This window comes from Rhopalosiphum maidis, chromosome 4 (genome assembly GCF_003676215.2).
Source record: "Rhopalosiphum maidis isolate BTI-1 chromosome 4, ASM367621v3, whole genome shotgun sequence".
In the NCBI taxonomy this organism is placed as follows: domain Eukaryota; kingdom Metazoa; phylum Arthropoda; class Insecta; order Hemiptera; family Aphididae; genus Rhopalosiphum; species Rhopalosiphum maidis.
The window spans coordinates 22,675,931-22,691,023 of NC_040880.1; the positions used below are offsets into that span (position 1 = coordinate 22,675,931).

At 23.7% G+C, this 15,093-nt stretch overlaps 1 protein-coding gene across 1 annotated transcript in view; it reads right to left on the minus strand.

The window, feature by feature from the left end:
* Positions 1 to 15,093, minus strand: part of LOC113549087 — an 81,153-nt gene that overhangs the window by 5,715 nt on the left and 60,345 nt on the right. The window contains exons 2-5 of the mRNA XM_026950243.1: positions 7,225 to 7,433; positions 6,907 to 7,042; positions 5,129 to 5,262; positions 1,419 to 1,638 (exon numbers count right to left, since the gene is read on the minus strand). Coding sequence (XP_026806044.1) covers positions 1,419 to 1,638; positions 5,129 to 5,262; positions 6,907 to 7,042; positions 7,225 to 7,433 — 699 coding nt within the window. The remainder of the gene's footprint in view (positions 1 to 1,418; positions 1,639 to 5,128; positions 5,263 to 6,906; positions 7,043 to 7,224; positions 7,434 to 15,093) is intronic.

A 15,093-nucleotide genomic window follows, 5' to 3' on the forward strand; every position in this document is an offset into this window, starting at 1 on the left:
TACACACAATATTTGGCTCCCATCTACAACCCAGTCAGAAAATTAATCATTATTCACTAATTCTGAAACGTTCTTTTTTTTTTTTTTTTGTAATCGCTCTTCTGTACAGTAAGTGTAAAGTATACCACGTCATTGACCAGGTCACTGCATTAGAAGTGTTAAATTTTGAATTCAATGATAAATTATTGTACACCATGAAAAATTACTCCAAATGGAGACGGTCTAACGTTTTGTTAGCCAAAGTTACCAAACAATTATTTTGATTATAATATTAAAATTCTAACGAATATTCCACCATCATCCCTCCACGATTATTTTAAAAAGCATTCATCAGGAATTTCTACTTTTGATGATGAAATCATGAACTAGTTCCTACTAGAAATCACCCTTAAAGTTGATAATCGGAGCATTATTCTACTTAAAAATATGTTTTAAAACAAAACACATTGATTGTTTCAATCAGAATCTAAAAATTAGCTGTAAAAATGTTAGTTTATCAAAACTGTGTAATAGACAAAACCGCGAAATTGGCTTCTGTTGTATACTACATGATTCGGCAACCTGCGTCTATACTATACCGTCCATACCAACTATTCTATAGTAGATTACGTATATTACAAAAGACGATAGATTTTAATGACAGTTAGTTTATATTACATTAATATTAATATATTTTTTAGTTCGATAGATTTAACTAATGCTTAATAAAAATATTGCGTAGGAGTTATAAGTAAATATTAAAGTATTTTAGAATAATATGAATAGATATTTTGTAATATAACAATAGATTAAAAATACCTAGTCTAAATGTTTCAAAATTTAATAGTTTATAGAAAATAATAAAATTATGCATAGCAGATTTAGTCTCTATGATTAATATATTTTGAACTACACTAATATAACTAAAGTTATTTAATGGAAAATCTCAATTTTTTCTTTAAATATCTAGTTTCGTAAAAATTGACATTAATATTGTAACTCAATATTTGTAAAATTGCAAGTTTATATATGTAGCTTATATTTGTCAAATGATGTCGATTAACATGTGCTGCTACGTATTATATTACATGTATGATAGTTTGGTTGAAAGTCGATGATGGTTATTTCAGCTCAATTAATTGAAGAGGTCTATTTGCGCTTTTATATTTAGTTTTATTTATTTATATTTCAAATTTTAACATTGATAAATCTATATTATTAAAGAATAAATAATAATAATACAGATAGTTACTAAAGTTTATCTTAAACTTAATATATTATGCAGTGTTTTTGAAATAAGCTAAACGTTTTATTATCACCGTGTAGTATGAAAATATATTTCACGGGATTAATTTTCATTTCATTTTATATAATTTTGTATTTTTATTGATAAAAGTTTAATAATAAATACTAATTTAACTTAATATAAAACTGCTTACCTGCCGAATGACCATGTGGTTGTAGAATAGACGCAAGTCTTGGTTTATCTTCGTCCAGCATTACTTCAGTTTCCGACCCGATCACGTGGTATATGTCGCTATGGCATTTCACCTTCAGCTTACCAGCAATTAAAACGTCATATTCAATTGACGAGACAGTCTTAAATAATTGACCAGACGGCCTTACTGATGGTATTCTGATTATGCGGCCATTTCCCAACTAAAACAAAATTTATTATTTTACATTTTCATTTGGATTTTTAATTTTGTATTATTCTATTAACATAATATATTGTATGCTATTAAAGTTTAAGGAATTTTCATAATATATTTAAATCTTCATCGTATTTCAAAAATTAAATTTTTTGATATTTGGTTAAAAATAATCTTGTATTGATATTATTATCATATATTTTTTTAAGAAATTAACATTATAAAATTAATTGTTTTAAAGTAATATTTAGGTTTATAGTAGCTATATTGTGTAATAATATAACAATAAGTATCTCAATAGATTTAAATCCAACTAAATGATTTTTTACACTATTTAAAGTTTGATCTCAATACTTCATCAAGATATGGATAATGAATATCACCATTATAAACATAGCCAAATAAGTAATATCGAAAAATATTAAAGTCGCTAAATATGGATTTTAATCAGATAATTTAGGATCAATATGCAAAGAATGTATTTAGGATCAATTTTTATTTTATTTTTGCATTAGGATTGTATGATACAAATAATTTATAATAATTAATCAAATAGTGAAGTATAGTTAGAAACTAGGATTATTATAAGAAAAATAATAAAACCAGGATCATTAAAAGTGGACAATTTAACCATTTGCCCAACTTCGTTCTAATAATATACGGTTCATATAAATTCATATAGTGGAAAATCGAGTATATGAAAAAATAAAAAATAGATAACGTAAAATGTTAATAGGAACAAATTCAATATTGGACTAAATTATCAATGGAGCTTAAGTACTTAATGTCTGTCAGCTGTGTATTAAATTATAAAAGTTTTGCTCATAATATATTATAGCATCGATAAATATGTTTTAGTTGTCAAGTGAAACTCAACACTTAAATAAGCGATAAAAACTATAACAGTTAAAAAAAATCTTCCTTCATTTAAAAATATATACTTATTAAAAGACACATATAGTGACTTTAGTACTAATAAATACCATTATGTTACAATCAATATGAAAAAATCATATTAAAACATTACAAATATAATATAATAATTTGAGAGTGCTATTTAGTAATATTATTAGCGTACCAATTGAAATATTACCTAAATGCCTTTAAATGTTAAATCATTTATTAAACTGAAAAATATACCGATTTGTTTCAGAGTTAAACAAGACACCTATGTTTAATTTGGTAAATTAAGTTGTATTGTAGATAACATATATTTCAATACACAGATTACAATGACTTGGTATAAATGCTGTAATGTTTACTAAAAAATGTGTAAACAAATTTAACGTTTAAAACTTTTTAAATTTAAATATTAAATAATATAAAGATAAGTTTACTGATTTAATAATACATATAAATATAGATATCTACTTATTAATCAATGGAATGAGTTTTGTTGAAAATTAATCTACTGATAAATTTTATTTGATTTAAAGTATGATGTTACTAAGTTTAATGACGAAGGATTTAATTTGAACTCAAGAAATGTCTTCTTTTCTTATTTTATTTTTATCTTGTCATACTAATTATTTTATTCAAAAGGCCAGGTTTTGGTTAAAAATAAATACTTCACTATAAAATATTACTGCCATAATTGATATTATTTCTTTTTCAATTATCCTGTAGAGTTATAGTAAATTTAACTCAAATTAATATTATAATTCAAGATAATTTTAAAAATGATAAATTTAGATAGCTATTTAAACAAATAAAAACAAATCTTCTAGAAGAATCTTAATATTTTAATATATCCACGTTTTATTTATTACTAATCACGTAAGAATAAATTTAAAGCCACTGAATCTACTTTGATCACATTACTTGTATTCTTCTCCCAAAGGTGTGTAGAGTATATAGAAATAATAATAATAAATACCGTATTGGTTATTATCCCGAAAAAATGTTTCGACAGATAGATTACAAATATTATGATAACCTAAAATAAAAGTGTAATAATATTTCCTTAAAAACTGATAACTTATAATTTCTAAGATTATTGATTCTGAGCACAGCATTGGAGTACTTATGGCTATAAAGTTATGTGTGTAAATTATATATTTTATATTAATTTTTTGTGTCTGTCATCAACTTTTTAATCACTATAAACGCTTCAATCTTTGACTAAAAGTGGTGTGTTCTTCGAAGGTGAGTCATAATAATTTTCAATATAGTTGGGGAAAAAATTTATCATATTAAGCTCCATCAGTTTAAAAAAAATCGATTTCCTTTATATTTTGTTGTAAAAAAAATGAAATTTTTAATATAAAATATACTTAAATTTTCTTATGATGATATAAGTTTTAAAATATTACTAGCCCTAAGAATAACTCATGAGGAATCTTAAATTATATTTACACGTGTGTTACATATTACAATTTGAAATTGTATGGTTTTTAACTATAAAATATTTAGTAAATGATTGTGATTTCGAACAAGTTTTGTAAAAATTTGAAAATCAGTCTCTTTAAAACAAACCCTGTGACTATGCATTTTGGTATTTATTCATTGCTGTAAGAATAACTTATAAAGGATGTAAAATTACATTTTTTATACTGAAAAGAAACTTTTATAGTATTTTTATAACCACAGACTTCATAAATTTAATAGTATATTAGTATAGAATATATATATATTTGAATAAACTGAATAGTGTAATAAGATCTTATTATATATAATATGCTATTATAAGAGGTAACGATAATTGTACAGTTTTAATAGCTAAAAATGTACTATACAAAATACACTTATGAATAATGGTAAATATATTTTAATTAGGAAGGTTCTACAAAGTTAAAATATTTTACGTGATAAATATAACGTGGTTAATTATTAAATACAATTAATGTATCGTACTCTTAACTAGATAATAGAAGTGTTTTGTTTTTAGTGATTTATATTTATATTTATTGGTATACCTTGTGTTAAACGTTAAAAAAAATAATCAATTTTTTGAACTTTATATAAATATAACATATAAATCACGATAGAATAAACAAAAAAGTTAAAAAATTGTTTTATCTGATATTCTGGAACAGATTTAAGACCATTGGGTATTACACGTGGGAAAGAATAGGTTAAAAACTAAAAAGTACCTAATTTACATAAACATAATACGTTTTAATTAAAATATCATTCTTTTGAATACGTTTTAAAAAAAACAATTAACGTACCAAAAACCGTCTGTAGTTTGTTTAATTATTTAACCATGCTGGAAGTCGTGCGATAAGATGACAATCCCTTATGTCTACCTAGTCAAAGCTATATATTATATACTAAATGTTGTAGTTTTCTTAAGTAAGTTATAAAATCGGACAGTAACAATGACAAAAAAAAAACTTAAATTAAACTATATATTTTTTTTTAATTTTGTGTTTATACAAAAGATTCATTTTAAAAGCTGTATAATATAATGTAGTGTATTATAGTAAACTTTGGTTTGGTATAAATACTATTTTTGCAACATAATTTTCATTATAATAAAATGTTATTGTACGCACCTCTTTATCATTTATGAACCAAGTGATATTTGCAGGTGGATTTGAGGGAGGTGATGAACAATTTGCTCTCAACTTCTCACCGAGAGAGTACTGAGGCTTTTCAAGATATAACTCTGGTTTGCCATCCATTGTTCCTAAAATACAAACAATACAACACTCATGTTATATTATTTACATAATAATTTAAAATATATTTATTTATTCGTATACATTTTATTAACAAGAATACTTAGTCTGCAACAAACGGTGTTTATAAAGAGAAAAAAAGAATAATATCGGAAATTAAATAAATATTTTGAATTGTACTTTATAATATCAACAAGTTAGATTGATTTTATAAGAAAATATTTTATTCATTTATTCCTCAATAGGTGAGTTGATTCCCGAGACCTTTCTCATGTATTAGTTGATTCCCGGGTCATTAAGAGGTACGTACGAGTTGATTCCCAGCTCATTATATATTTTATTCAATATTTAGTAAAATATTCAACCTATTAGCATAACCCAAGAAACACCACGAGGAGGTTAGCTGACAAGTTTCTCAAAAATGTTGTTTTTTTAGTTTTTTCATACTTTGAAAATCGTTCAATTTTTATTTATTAATTATTTATTGAATTATATTATATTTAATATTATTAAAAACATTTAGTAGTAACTAGGTAAAAAAAAAAAAAATTTAGTAATTTGGTAAAAGTTTGTAACACATAAATTGGCATCTGGTAATGAGATTACCAGTATACCGTGACATCTCTTCTCTTAAAAAAATTTGTTTTTCTTGTTGTTTTTTAGATTTCTTAGTTCCATTTCTCCTGCATTTAATATACGTTTCTAATTGTACTTCTAACAGCTCATTTATACGTAGCGTGTGACGTGTAATGTTTTTTTTTTTGTTGTAAATTCGCGCGTGGTCTCGGTGGACATAAGAGCGAGTTGTGTGTGACGGTCGAATTCTTTGTATGGTCGTAAACTCTTTACTCGTACAATCTATTGATAATTGATATACAACAATAGGGAATCGACTCGTACGTACCCTCTAATGGCCCGGGAATCAACTCAACGGTGTCGGTGCAGGTAAACAGGTACCCGGGAATCAACTCGTATGCAGCCATTTATTCTTCCTATTTTATTTTTCTAGAATGTATTTTTGGAATATTTGGTGTAATAGATAAATACACAATATATTGTATAGGTTTTCGACCCCTTGTTTACACATTAATAATGTCACTAATAAATTAAACGTTACATTAATTGGAACATTTTTATTTAATCGCTATTTTGAATTATTTTGTTTTTAAATTTATTAGTACATATAATTAAATCTACCTAGCTATTTAGATGTTACTAAGTGAATACTTATATGATTAAAATTGATTCATTTATAATAATCAGGTGATTGCACATTACTATACAAAAAATAACATTAAATTATTCATTTAATTTAAAAATAGGTTTAGCTGCAGTATTTATGTGATACCAATAAAATGTACATTTTTATACATTATACATACCTAAATTTATGTATTAAAACTTATAAACAAAATAAAATAATGTAAATTAAATTGACATATATTAGTTTACTAACCATGTATAAGTTATAAAAATGTATAAAGTTGCGTAATATTCTGAATTTACAACTTAATACATTTTTACATTGTATAATTCAAAATAATTATTTAAATTTAAAAATAATATTTTTATATTAAAAAATGGTCCAATATTTTTAAAGCTTGTTATGAATATTTGTATGTTATATATTACGAGATTATATTAATACGTACGGACAACGTGCATCCAAGCAGCTACAATTTCTGTGTGAAATGTTGGCGCATCTGCACTAACTTCACATCTGTACTTGCCATCCAATTCAGGCGTCACTTGTCTCAGTACCACTTGGTTTGGTCCTGATTCGCTGACCTTAAAAAAAAATCGAAATATTTTTTTTTTTACATTTTTGTAGTTTAATTAATTCGCCCGAAAAAAAGGTAGGTGTGTGAAAACTTGTGATGGCAACGAGCCACGTATGAAGTTTATCAGTTATTCCATTTGGCTGATTCTGGAAATGACTACACTATACTAATTGCATATGTTAAACTTACGTCTACATTAATGGTAGCCAAAGGGAATACTCTAGTGTGCGGCAATTCTTTAGGCACATAACGAAAAAACTCCTGACGGCCTTTATACCATTTGACCGTGTACAAAGCTTCTTGTTCTAGGTCATAGTCACATCGCAGTATGGCAGTATTACCTTCTCTAATCGCTATTGGAACTTCAATGAATACGTCTTTGAGGCATGTTGCCATACCTGTAACAAATTTTAAATTTAGATAAAACTTTTGTTGTTTTTTAAGAAATATTTAAGTTTTTTCATATATTTGTTTTAATAATATTAGTTTGATATCAAGTACAGTTAATTCTAAGAGATACAACTAATCATTTTATAAACTTGAATTGAACTTGGGGTTTCTAGAGGTGAAGGCTATTAGCAAAGTACCTATATATTTAATATTTCAACTTTTTAAGGATGTATATTGCATGTGTACAAAATAAATTACTTTTTTTTTTAAATTAACAACGCTAACTGTTTTTTTCGTACATCAAAAATGATACATTATTAAAAATGATAAATGTATTAAAGGTTTTTTTAATTACAATATTAAGTTAAAGCAAGACGATATTAATTTACAAATATGTTATTTAAAAATCTTTTTCTTTTCGTAATTTAATCTAATATTTTACTTGTTCATTATGAATATCAATAATATTCATATTATTTCATAATTTGTATACAATTTTAATCGTGTTTATAAATATCTGTATTGAGTTTCAGATGTATCCAATAAGTATGTAATAAATCGAAATAACCACAATGATATTAAGGACCAACAGAAAAACTTAACTAACATATTTTGTAAAGGGTAAAGTTATATAATCTAAAGGTTGCTAATACTACTGTCCCCTGAGAGTATTGTAAATGTGTAAATATGTAAAACCGACAACAGTTTTGGCGAGATGCCCTAGTGTGTAGCAGTTCACCGATTGACTAGGTTGCCAATTTGAGAAGAGAACAGTATGCTGCTTTGGGACCGGCAGTATTTTTGTTTTTTTAAACTCTGTTTTCAAAACTGTTATTAGTACTTCGTATTTATTAGAATAGTTTTCGTTTGTTGTTGTTAAGTTGTTAAGTACTTTTCATCGAATTACAAAGATTGATCGTCTGAATTCGTAATTTAACATAATACATTGATCTCAGCCAAGCTAATTAAAATTACATAATGTTTTGAATTGTATGAGATATTTATTTTTACATCTAAAATATTAAATTTATTACAGATAGATATTACCAATTTAAAACTTAGTGCATAGATAGAGACGAAAACAAATATTCTCGTTAAAAAAAAAAAAATAATGATAATATTACTTTTATAATTATACTAGATATCGACTGTTCAATGTTTCTCATTGTAAAATTAAAGTTCTTCAAAACAAAACTGATCACATTTTTCTAGGTATGGTAGATAATCATTGATTTAATAATAAAAACAATGTCCATCTCTGTAATAAGTCACTAGATACTCTAAATATTGAATACAAATATTATGTTATCTTTATTTAGATCAATAATTTGGAACTGTCCTTAAAATTAGCTGTCAAGTGAAGTTAGTAAAAATATTTAAATATCTCAGATTGATGTTTTTATAAATCGTATTCGATTCTATGTTATATTATTAGAAATGTATCAGTAATTATTACTGTATTATTTAAATTTTGAAACATTTTCAAAATAATACATTATTTTATAATTAATATTTTATTTTTAATATATATAAATAACTATTTTGAACTATCTGTAATTGTATTATTTAAATCATTTCTTGTACTATAAAAATCTATAAGTAAATATTTATAATTGAGAAATTATTTAGGTAAGTATGTGTTTTAATAATTAAATATACTATGAAACAATAGAAGTATGGAAAAAGTCTTCTTATGTAGGGTACTTTTCTGTTGAATAGGTCACTTCTGCACATTTTTCGCAAGTACATTGTCTTGTTAGTTGTTAAAGACGCATATTTTAAAACAAAACGTATTATTATTATAAAAAAAATGATGAATAAATCACTTTTTTTTTGTTGATAAAATCTTTTACAACATTTTGTTGACATAAATATTTATAACTAAAATAATAATTTACTAGAGTAATTGCAAGTATTAAAGTTTTAAAGTGTTTCCATTTTATAAAGAAAAAAAGTTCTTAATTAAATTTGCAAGATGAGGCTAAAAATAATAGTGGAAGTATTGATCAGGATGTTGATTAAGGGTCATATTAGAAATTATGATATAGGTAATTATTGGAGTAAAATAAGGATTGGCAGTTTTCGCCACCATGCCAGGTTATTATTTTTGTATCTTTTCGTCGTATACAATCAATATCATAATGTTATTAATTATTATTTAATAAAGAAATTTAGCCAGTAACTCAACATTGCCAGTTTTTAAATAATATTTAAATATATTTACGTGGTAAAAATATTTTATATATTATATGATTTAATTTAAATAACGGAATATTCATATCTAGTAAGAATTATTTTATAATAAACATGAAATATGCATTTAAACTCTTTTATTTAAATCTTATAATGAAAAAAAAATGTTTTATTTTCAAACGCTTAGCTTACCAAGAATTGATTAATATTTTTTTAAAAACAAATTATTGTTTTCTTATTAAAATTAAATTGTTTTGAATTTATTATGATCCCATCACAATTAACCGGAAAAATATTTTTTACCTAAATAATTAAGAGTATAATATTAATCATGAAAAGTATTGTGCGGAAATATTTTAATTTTATTTTCATTATTGTTAAAAAATTATAAAACAAATTATTTTAAAATTATAAGTTTCACAATATTCTCGAAATATATATTAAAAAACAATCCTGTATTTTTATTTTAAATTTAATTTATTGGATCTTTTTATTTCAATGTACATTAATTATATTATCATTACTAATTTATTATAATCCGTAGTTAAATAATTTTAATAACTATAATATCTAGTTGTTATTATTCGTATCATAGAGTATAATTAAGTAAAATACTTTTTTATTTCAATTGAAGAATGTTCTTTAGACTAAGCAATGAATAAAATAATAGCTTGTTAGCTCGTCGTGCACAATACGCAGTGTTTCTGAAAGGACCCAGTTTACATTTTTAATTAGCACTATAAAAACATATCTTCTTATAAGATACTAAAAATGTTAAATCATTTTTTAGTCTGATTTCTTACTATTATACAATTATAATATGTTTATTAATGAATGCTCCCGAGTTGGGCCCGAAATTATTTTAGGTAATTACTACTACACTAGTTGGATCCCGGATTATTTTAATAATGCATATTATTATACTTTTTAGGTCCAGGATTTTTATTTTTAAAACAATATTACTATGGTTCAGCAGTTTGACAGCGGTAGTTAGTCGCACTGGTTTGATTATTTCGATGCAGAATGTCGTCCAGGTTTTAAAAAAAAAAAAATTAGGTTAAAATTTAGTCACGTCAATAAATGTTTATGCGTTGGATCGACTTATACATCCAGTTATTTTTCGTTGAACAAACAACATCCATTTGACGATCCTCCGAATCGTAGTGTTCAAATTCCACGATACTATACGTAGGCCAAATAACATTTGGAACCCAATTAATATAATATCTGTTATCAACTCTAGTGTCTGAGACCCAACTTTATGCATTTTAATATTAAAAATTTCCTAATATAATCACGTTTTAATTGACAGTTTATTCACGATCTAATAATAATTCTGAATTCAACTCTATTTTAGTTATTTCAGTACTTACTTGTATATATACTATATAGTAACATAAAATTGAAGCTTATATATATATATACATTAAGTATGTTTTTCTGGGAACGTTCAAAATGGATGTATACAATGCAAAGGACTCTGAGGAATTGTGGTCATCTAAGTAAGAAATCTAAAAAATAATATTTGAAATACTATTGCTCTTTTGAGAAATACATGTTTACAATATTGTTAATAAGTAATAACTTATAAGTTTGTAAGAATAAGAATTTCTTTTTCGAATTCGAAAATAATTAGAACTCCATGATTTTTACTGAAAATAGTACTTTCATATAAAATATTTTTATAAAAAAAAATTATAGTTATGGAATATTAAATCTAGCTCGAATAATAATACATGAAATTGTACTGATAGTGATTCTTTTATCGTTAAACACTTATTATTTAAAATATATTTTTCTTATATTTAAAAGTTAAAATAAATCAAATTTAAAAAAATAATAATATATTTTTATCATTATAATTTCTTAAAATTTTACTTTTTTGAACGACTGTAACTTTTAGTAAGCGAAACTTTAAATACTCATAACTCATAAACTTCTCGTCAGAATTTCTATTTTTATGTATCAAAATACCCTGGAGAATATGCTGCTTCAGAATATAAAATTAAAAATGTTTGTTGTTGTTCAAAAAAGTAAAAAAATTTAAACAATTATAACGATAAAAATATATTATTTTATTTAAATATCGTTTTATTTTGATTAGAAATTATGCATTACAATATTTTAAAAAACGTTGATAGATTAAGAAGTAATAAGTGTTGTATGATTAAAGAATTACTTTATATAAACAAGTACAAATAGCATAATAAAGTGATAAGTAATTAAAATACTTTATTAACAAAAAAAAATGTTATGTTGAAATGTAGGTAAGAAAATACATTTATTATTAGATTTTTTTTATTTCATACAATTTAAAGCTTTAATATTTTAATAAAATTAATATAGTATATAGTATATTTTTTTCCAAAATTCAAAAAGGCAATATGTAAATCTGATTATTCTGATTACATAGATTGGTATCATGTTGACCAAAAAACTAAATATTTTTAAATTATTTTAATAATCTATGTATATTATACTCGTACATATTAATCGGAGTTTTTAATAACACCGAATATTTTAAAGATATGGGTAGTTTGTAATTTAGTTTTCGATAACTTCAACGTGTGTATAAGTCATCAGATAATTTAATTATATTATAAATAATAATATATCATAATGTGTAATTAATAATTATATATTAATAATATGATATAATATATTAATATTTGTGCCAATACTACCTATGTATCATTAACTGACAAGCATAGAAAGAGAGAATGAGAGTATTTAAAATATGACAATTCAACATTTTAAATTGTGCCATACTGCCACGGTAAAAATTACCATGTGATATTATTTACTCATAGTTCACAGTATTTACATAAAATAGGCAATATATAATTATTTGAATTTTTGACTATATAGGTATATTAACATTTTCTAAACATCATATAATTTTTTAAATACTTTTGTTTGTTATATATTATTAATAGTCATTTAGAATTTTCAAAATTTTTCGTTTTTTATTTTTGATTTATATAATTTAAGTTTAATTGTAAGGAGCTCTGCTTATAGTTAAAAAAAACATTCATAATTTTTTACTTTAAAATTTTTACGAACTTTGTTAAACCAACAACAATTTGTAAACTAATTTGTAGATGCCTAAAAATTTATAAAACGATTAGTTTAAACGTATTTACTTAAAAACATATTATAAAATGATTTATATAATTTTTATAACTTTATAGGTAACTGAAGTTTAAGTAAAATTCTGACTATATTGGATATTCACATGTAGTAGCATAATTACTAGGCATGTCTCCAAACTATTTTGGTTACTGTGTTCTAATTCAAAAATATTAACCATACAAGAAACATAAAACATAAAACTTTAACTCAAATTATAATTTTTCATAAAATATGCATTTTTAAATACACTTTAGATAGAGACTAATTTTAAGTTAATTATAATCTTTGATTTTTAACATGGTATATTGGTTTTTGCATCAGATACAACTTTATTTCTAACCGATTTTGAGTTACAGTAAATTATTTGATTCATTTTTAGTTAGTAATACTACAAAAATATTCACACTGTTCCATGTTATTGTTATATAGTATATATAATTGGTTATCGATATAAACAACTTCTTGTTTTACAAGCAACAGTAATAAATTGTAAAATGTATTATAATATCTTCATAGCCGATATAAACAACATTATAACTTATGGTAATTAAATTTGTTGAAATAATTTAACATAAAAATATGCAAAACTATCTATTATTTGAGTTTATTTTAGTTTTGTTTTTAGTTATTTTAGAGTATTACTGGCAGTATTTGAAACAGAAAAAAAATGAATTTTAATTTTTTGAATACTAAATTAATAGGCAAATAAATTTACCGAAAAATATAATCTTTAAAAATAAGTTTTTTTTATAGTTAATAAGTTTATTTATAGTTATAATTTTGGTTGTTTGTATTTTGATTGTAACTTTAATCATTAACGAGTTATAAGCAAAAATTGTGAAGGTCATGCTCTTCTTATATGGTTGGGGAATTACACACAAAAGGCAGGTATTAGGACTTGTATTATGTTTATTGGTGAAGTATTAACTAATTGTATACCGATATTCAACTTCATGACATCGTTTTCGAACTTTTTATTAATATGTCTAGACTTTAATATTATACTGTTCTCATACAGAAACGTTTTACATCGAGCATAATGAATATTATTAACGAAATAAAATTAAACACATCAATTACAATCATCTACTCAATGATGCGATAAATTCGAGACTTACTGAGTAATTTCTCCGGGGTTTTTTCATCATACACACACACACACACATATAAATATTTATATAGTATACAGTATTTTGTATAGGAATGTTTCTTCAAAAGTTGTTTAAATAGCATTTTATAAATAGAAAATTTGATATAAATAGAAAATCTTTCGCATGAATATTATAACATGAAGGAAGACTTGGTTTACTTTAAAAGTTTTTTTGAAAATTTTTCATTCAATCTTATCAAATTTAAAAACAACTGTGGTATGGCCAATATAGTCCTGTTGTCATGCAATAAGAAATCGCCAATTTCCTAACGTTAGCGATGTGAAATAATAAATTTAAATACTATAGTTGTTGTAACAGGATACCGTTTGCAGCCCACACGCACGTTGATGTATCGAATTTGCCTATATAACGTGCCGGCCAATGAACACCAAAGTATAATACAATAATAATTTACGTACTACTTTGTGAACGTGTATGTATAATACAACTAATAGATAATAATAAATAAATACCAATAGTTCCACAGTAGGTATTGCCAGTAAAATCCAATTAATATGTTTTTCGATATAATTTAATGCTATAAGTATATTATTATTGTTTTAATAGTTTGACTTTGGTTACGAAACAAAAATATTGTTTTACATTCATTGCTTTTCTTTAATAAAATACATTAAGCAGAATATAATAAGAAGACACATTTATATACAGCGTGTAACTCTTCTATTTTACATTCTTGCATTTGTTCTATTATTGCATTTGTCAAATAGATGAGTTACTTACATTCTGTATATATAAAATATTTACTTTTATTTATTTAAACTATATATTGTGTTTTAATATTTCTGTAAGTCAACTGATAACATAAATATCGACAATTATCTAATTATAAATATTTAATATAGGTATTGTCTTTATTAAAGGTACATATTATTTTAAAGGTATTAGTAATAAAAACAATTGTAATTTTAAATTTTCATAATAATTGTCCATAAAAAGAAACTTAAAATTATAAATGTAACTAAACATGATATATTTATTATAGTCTTTATACTTTGCCTTAATATATGATCTTTTTGTAATTAAATATATACTATAATTTCTAAGTTTTAATTTCTATTACAACAATACTTAAGATTTATTTTAATTTTTTCTTATTTATTATGTAAACGATCATTATTATTTATGATATCTGATTTGATTGATTAGGTTACATTTTCAAACCAATAATCCA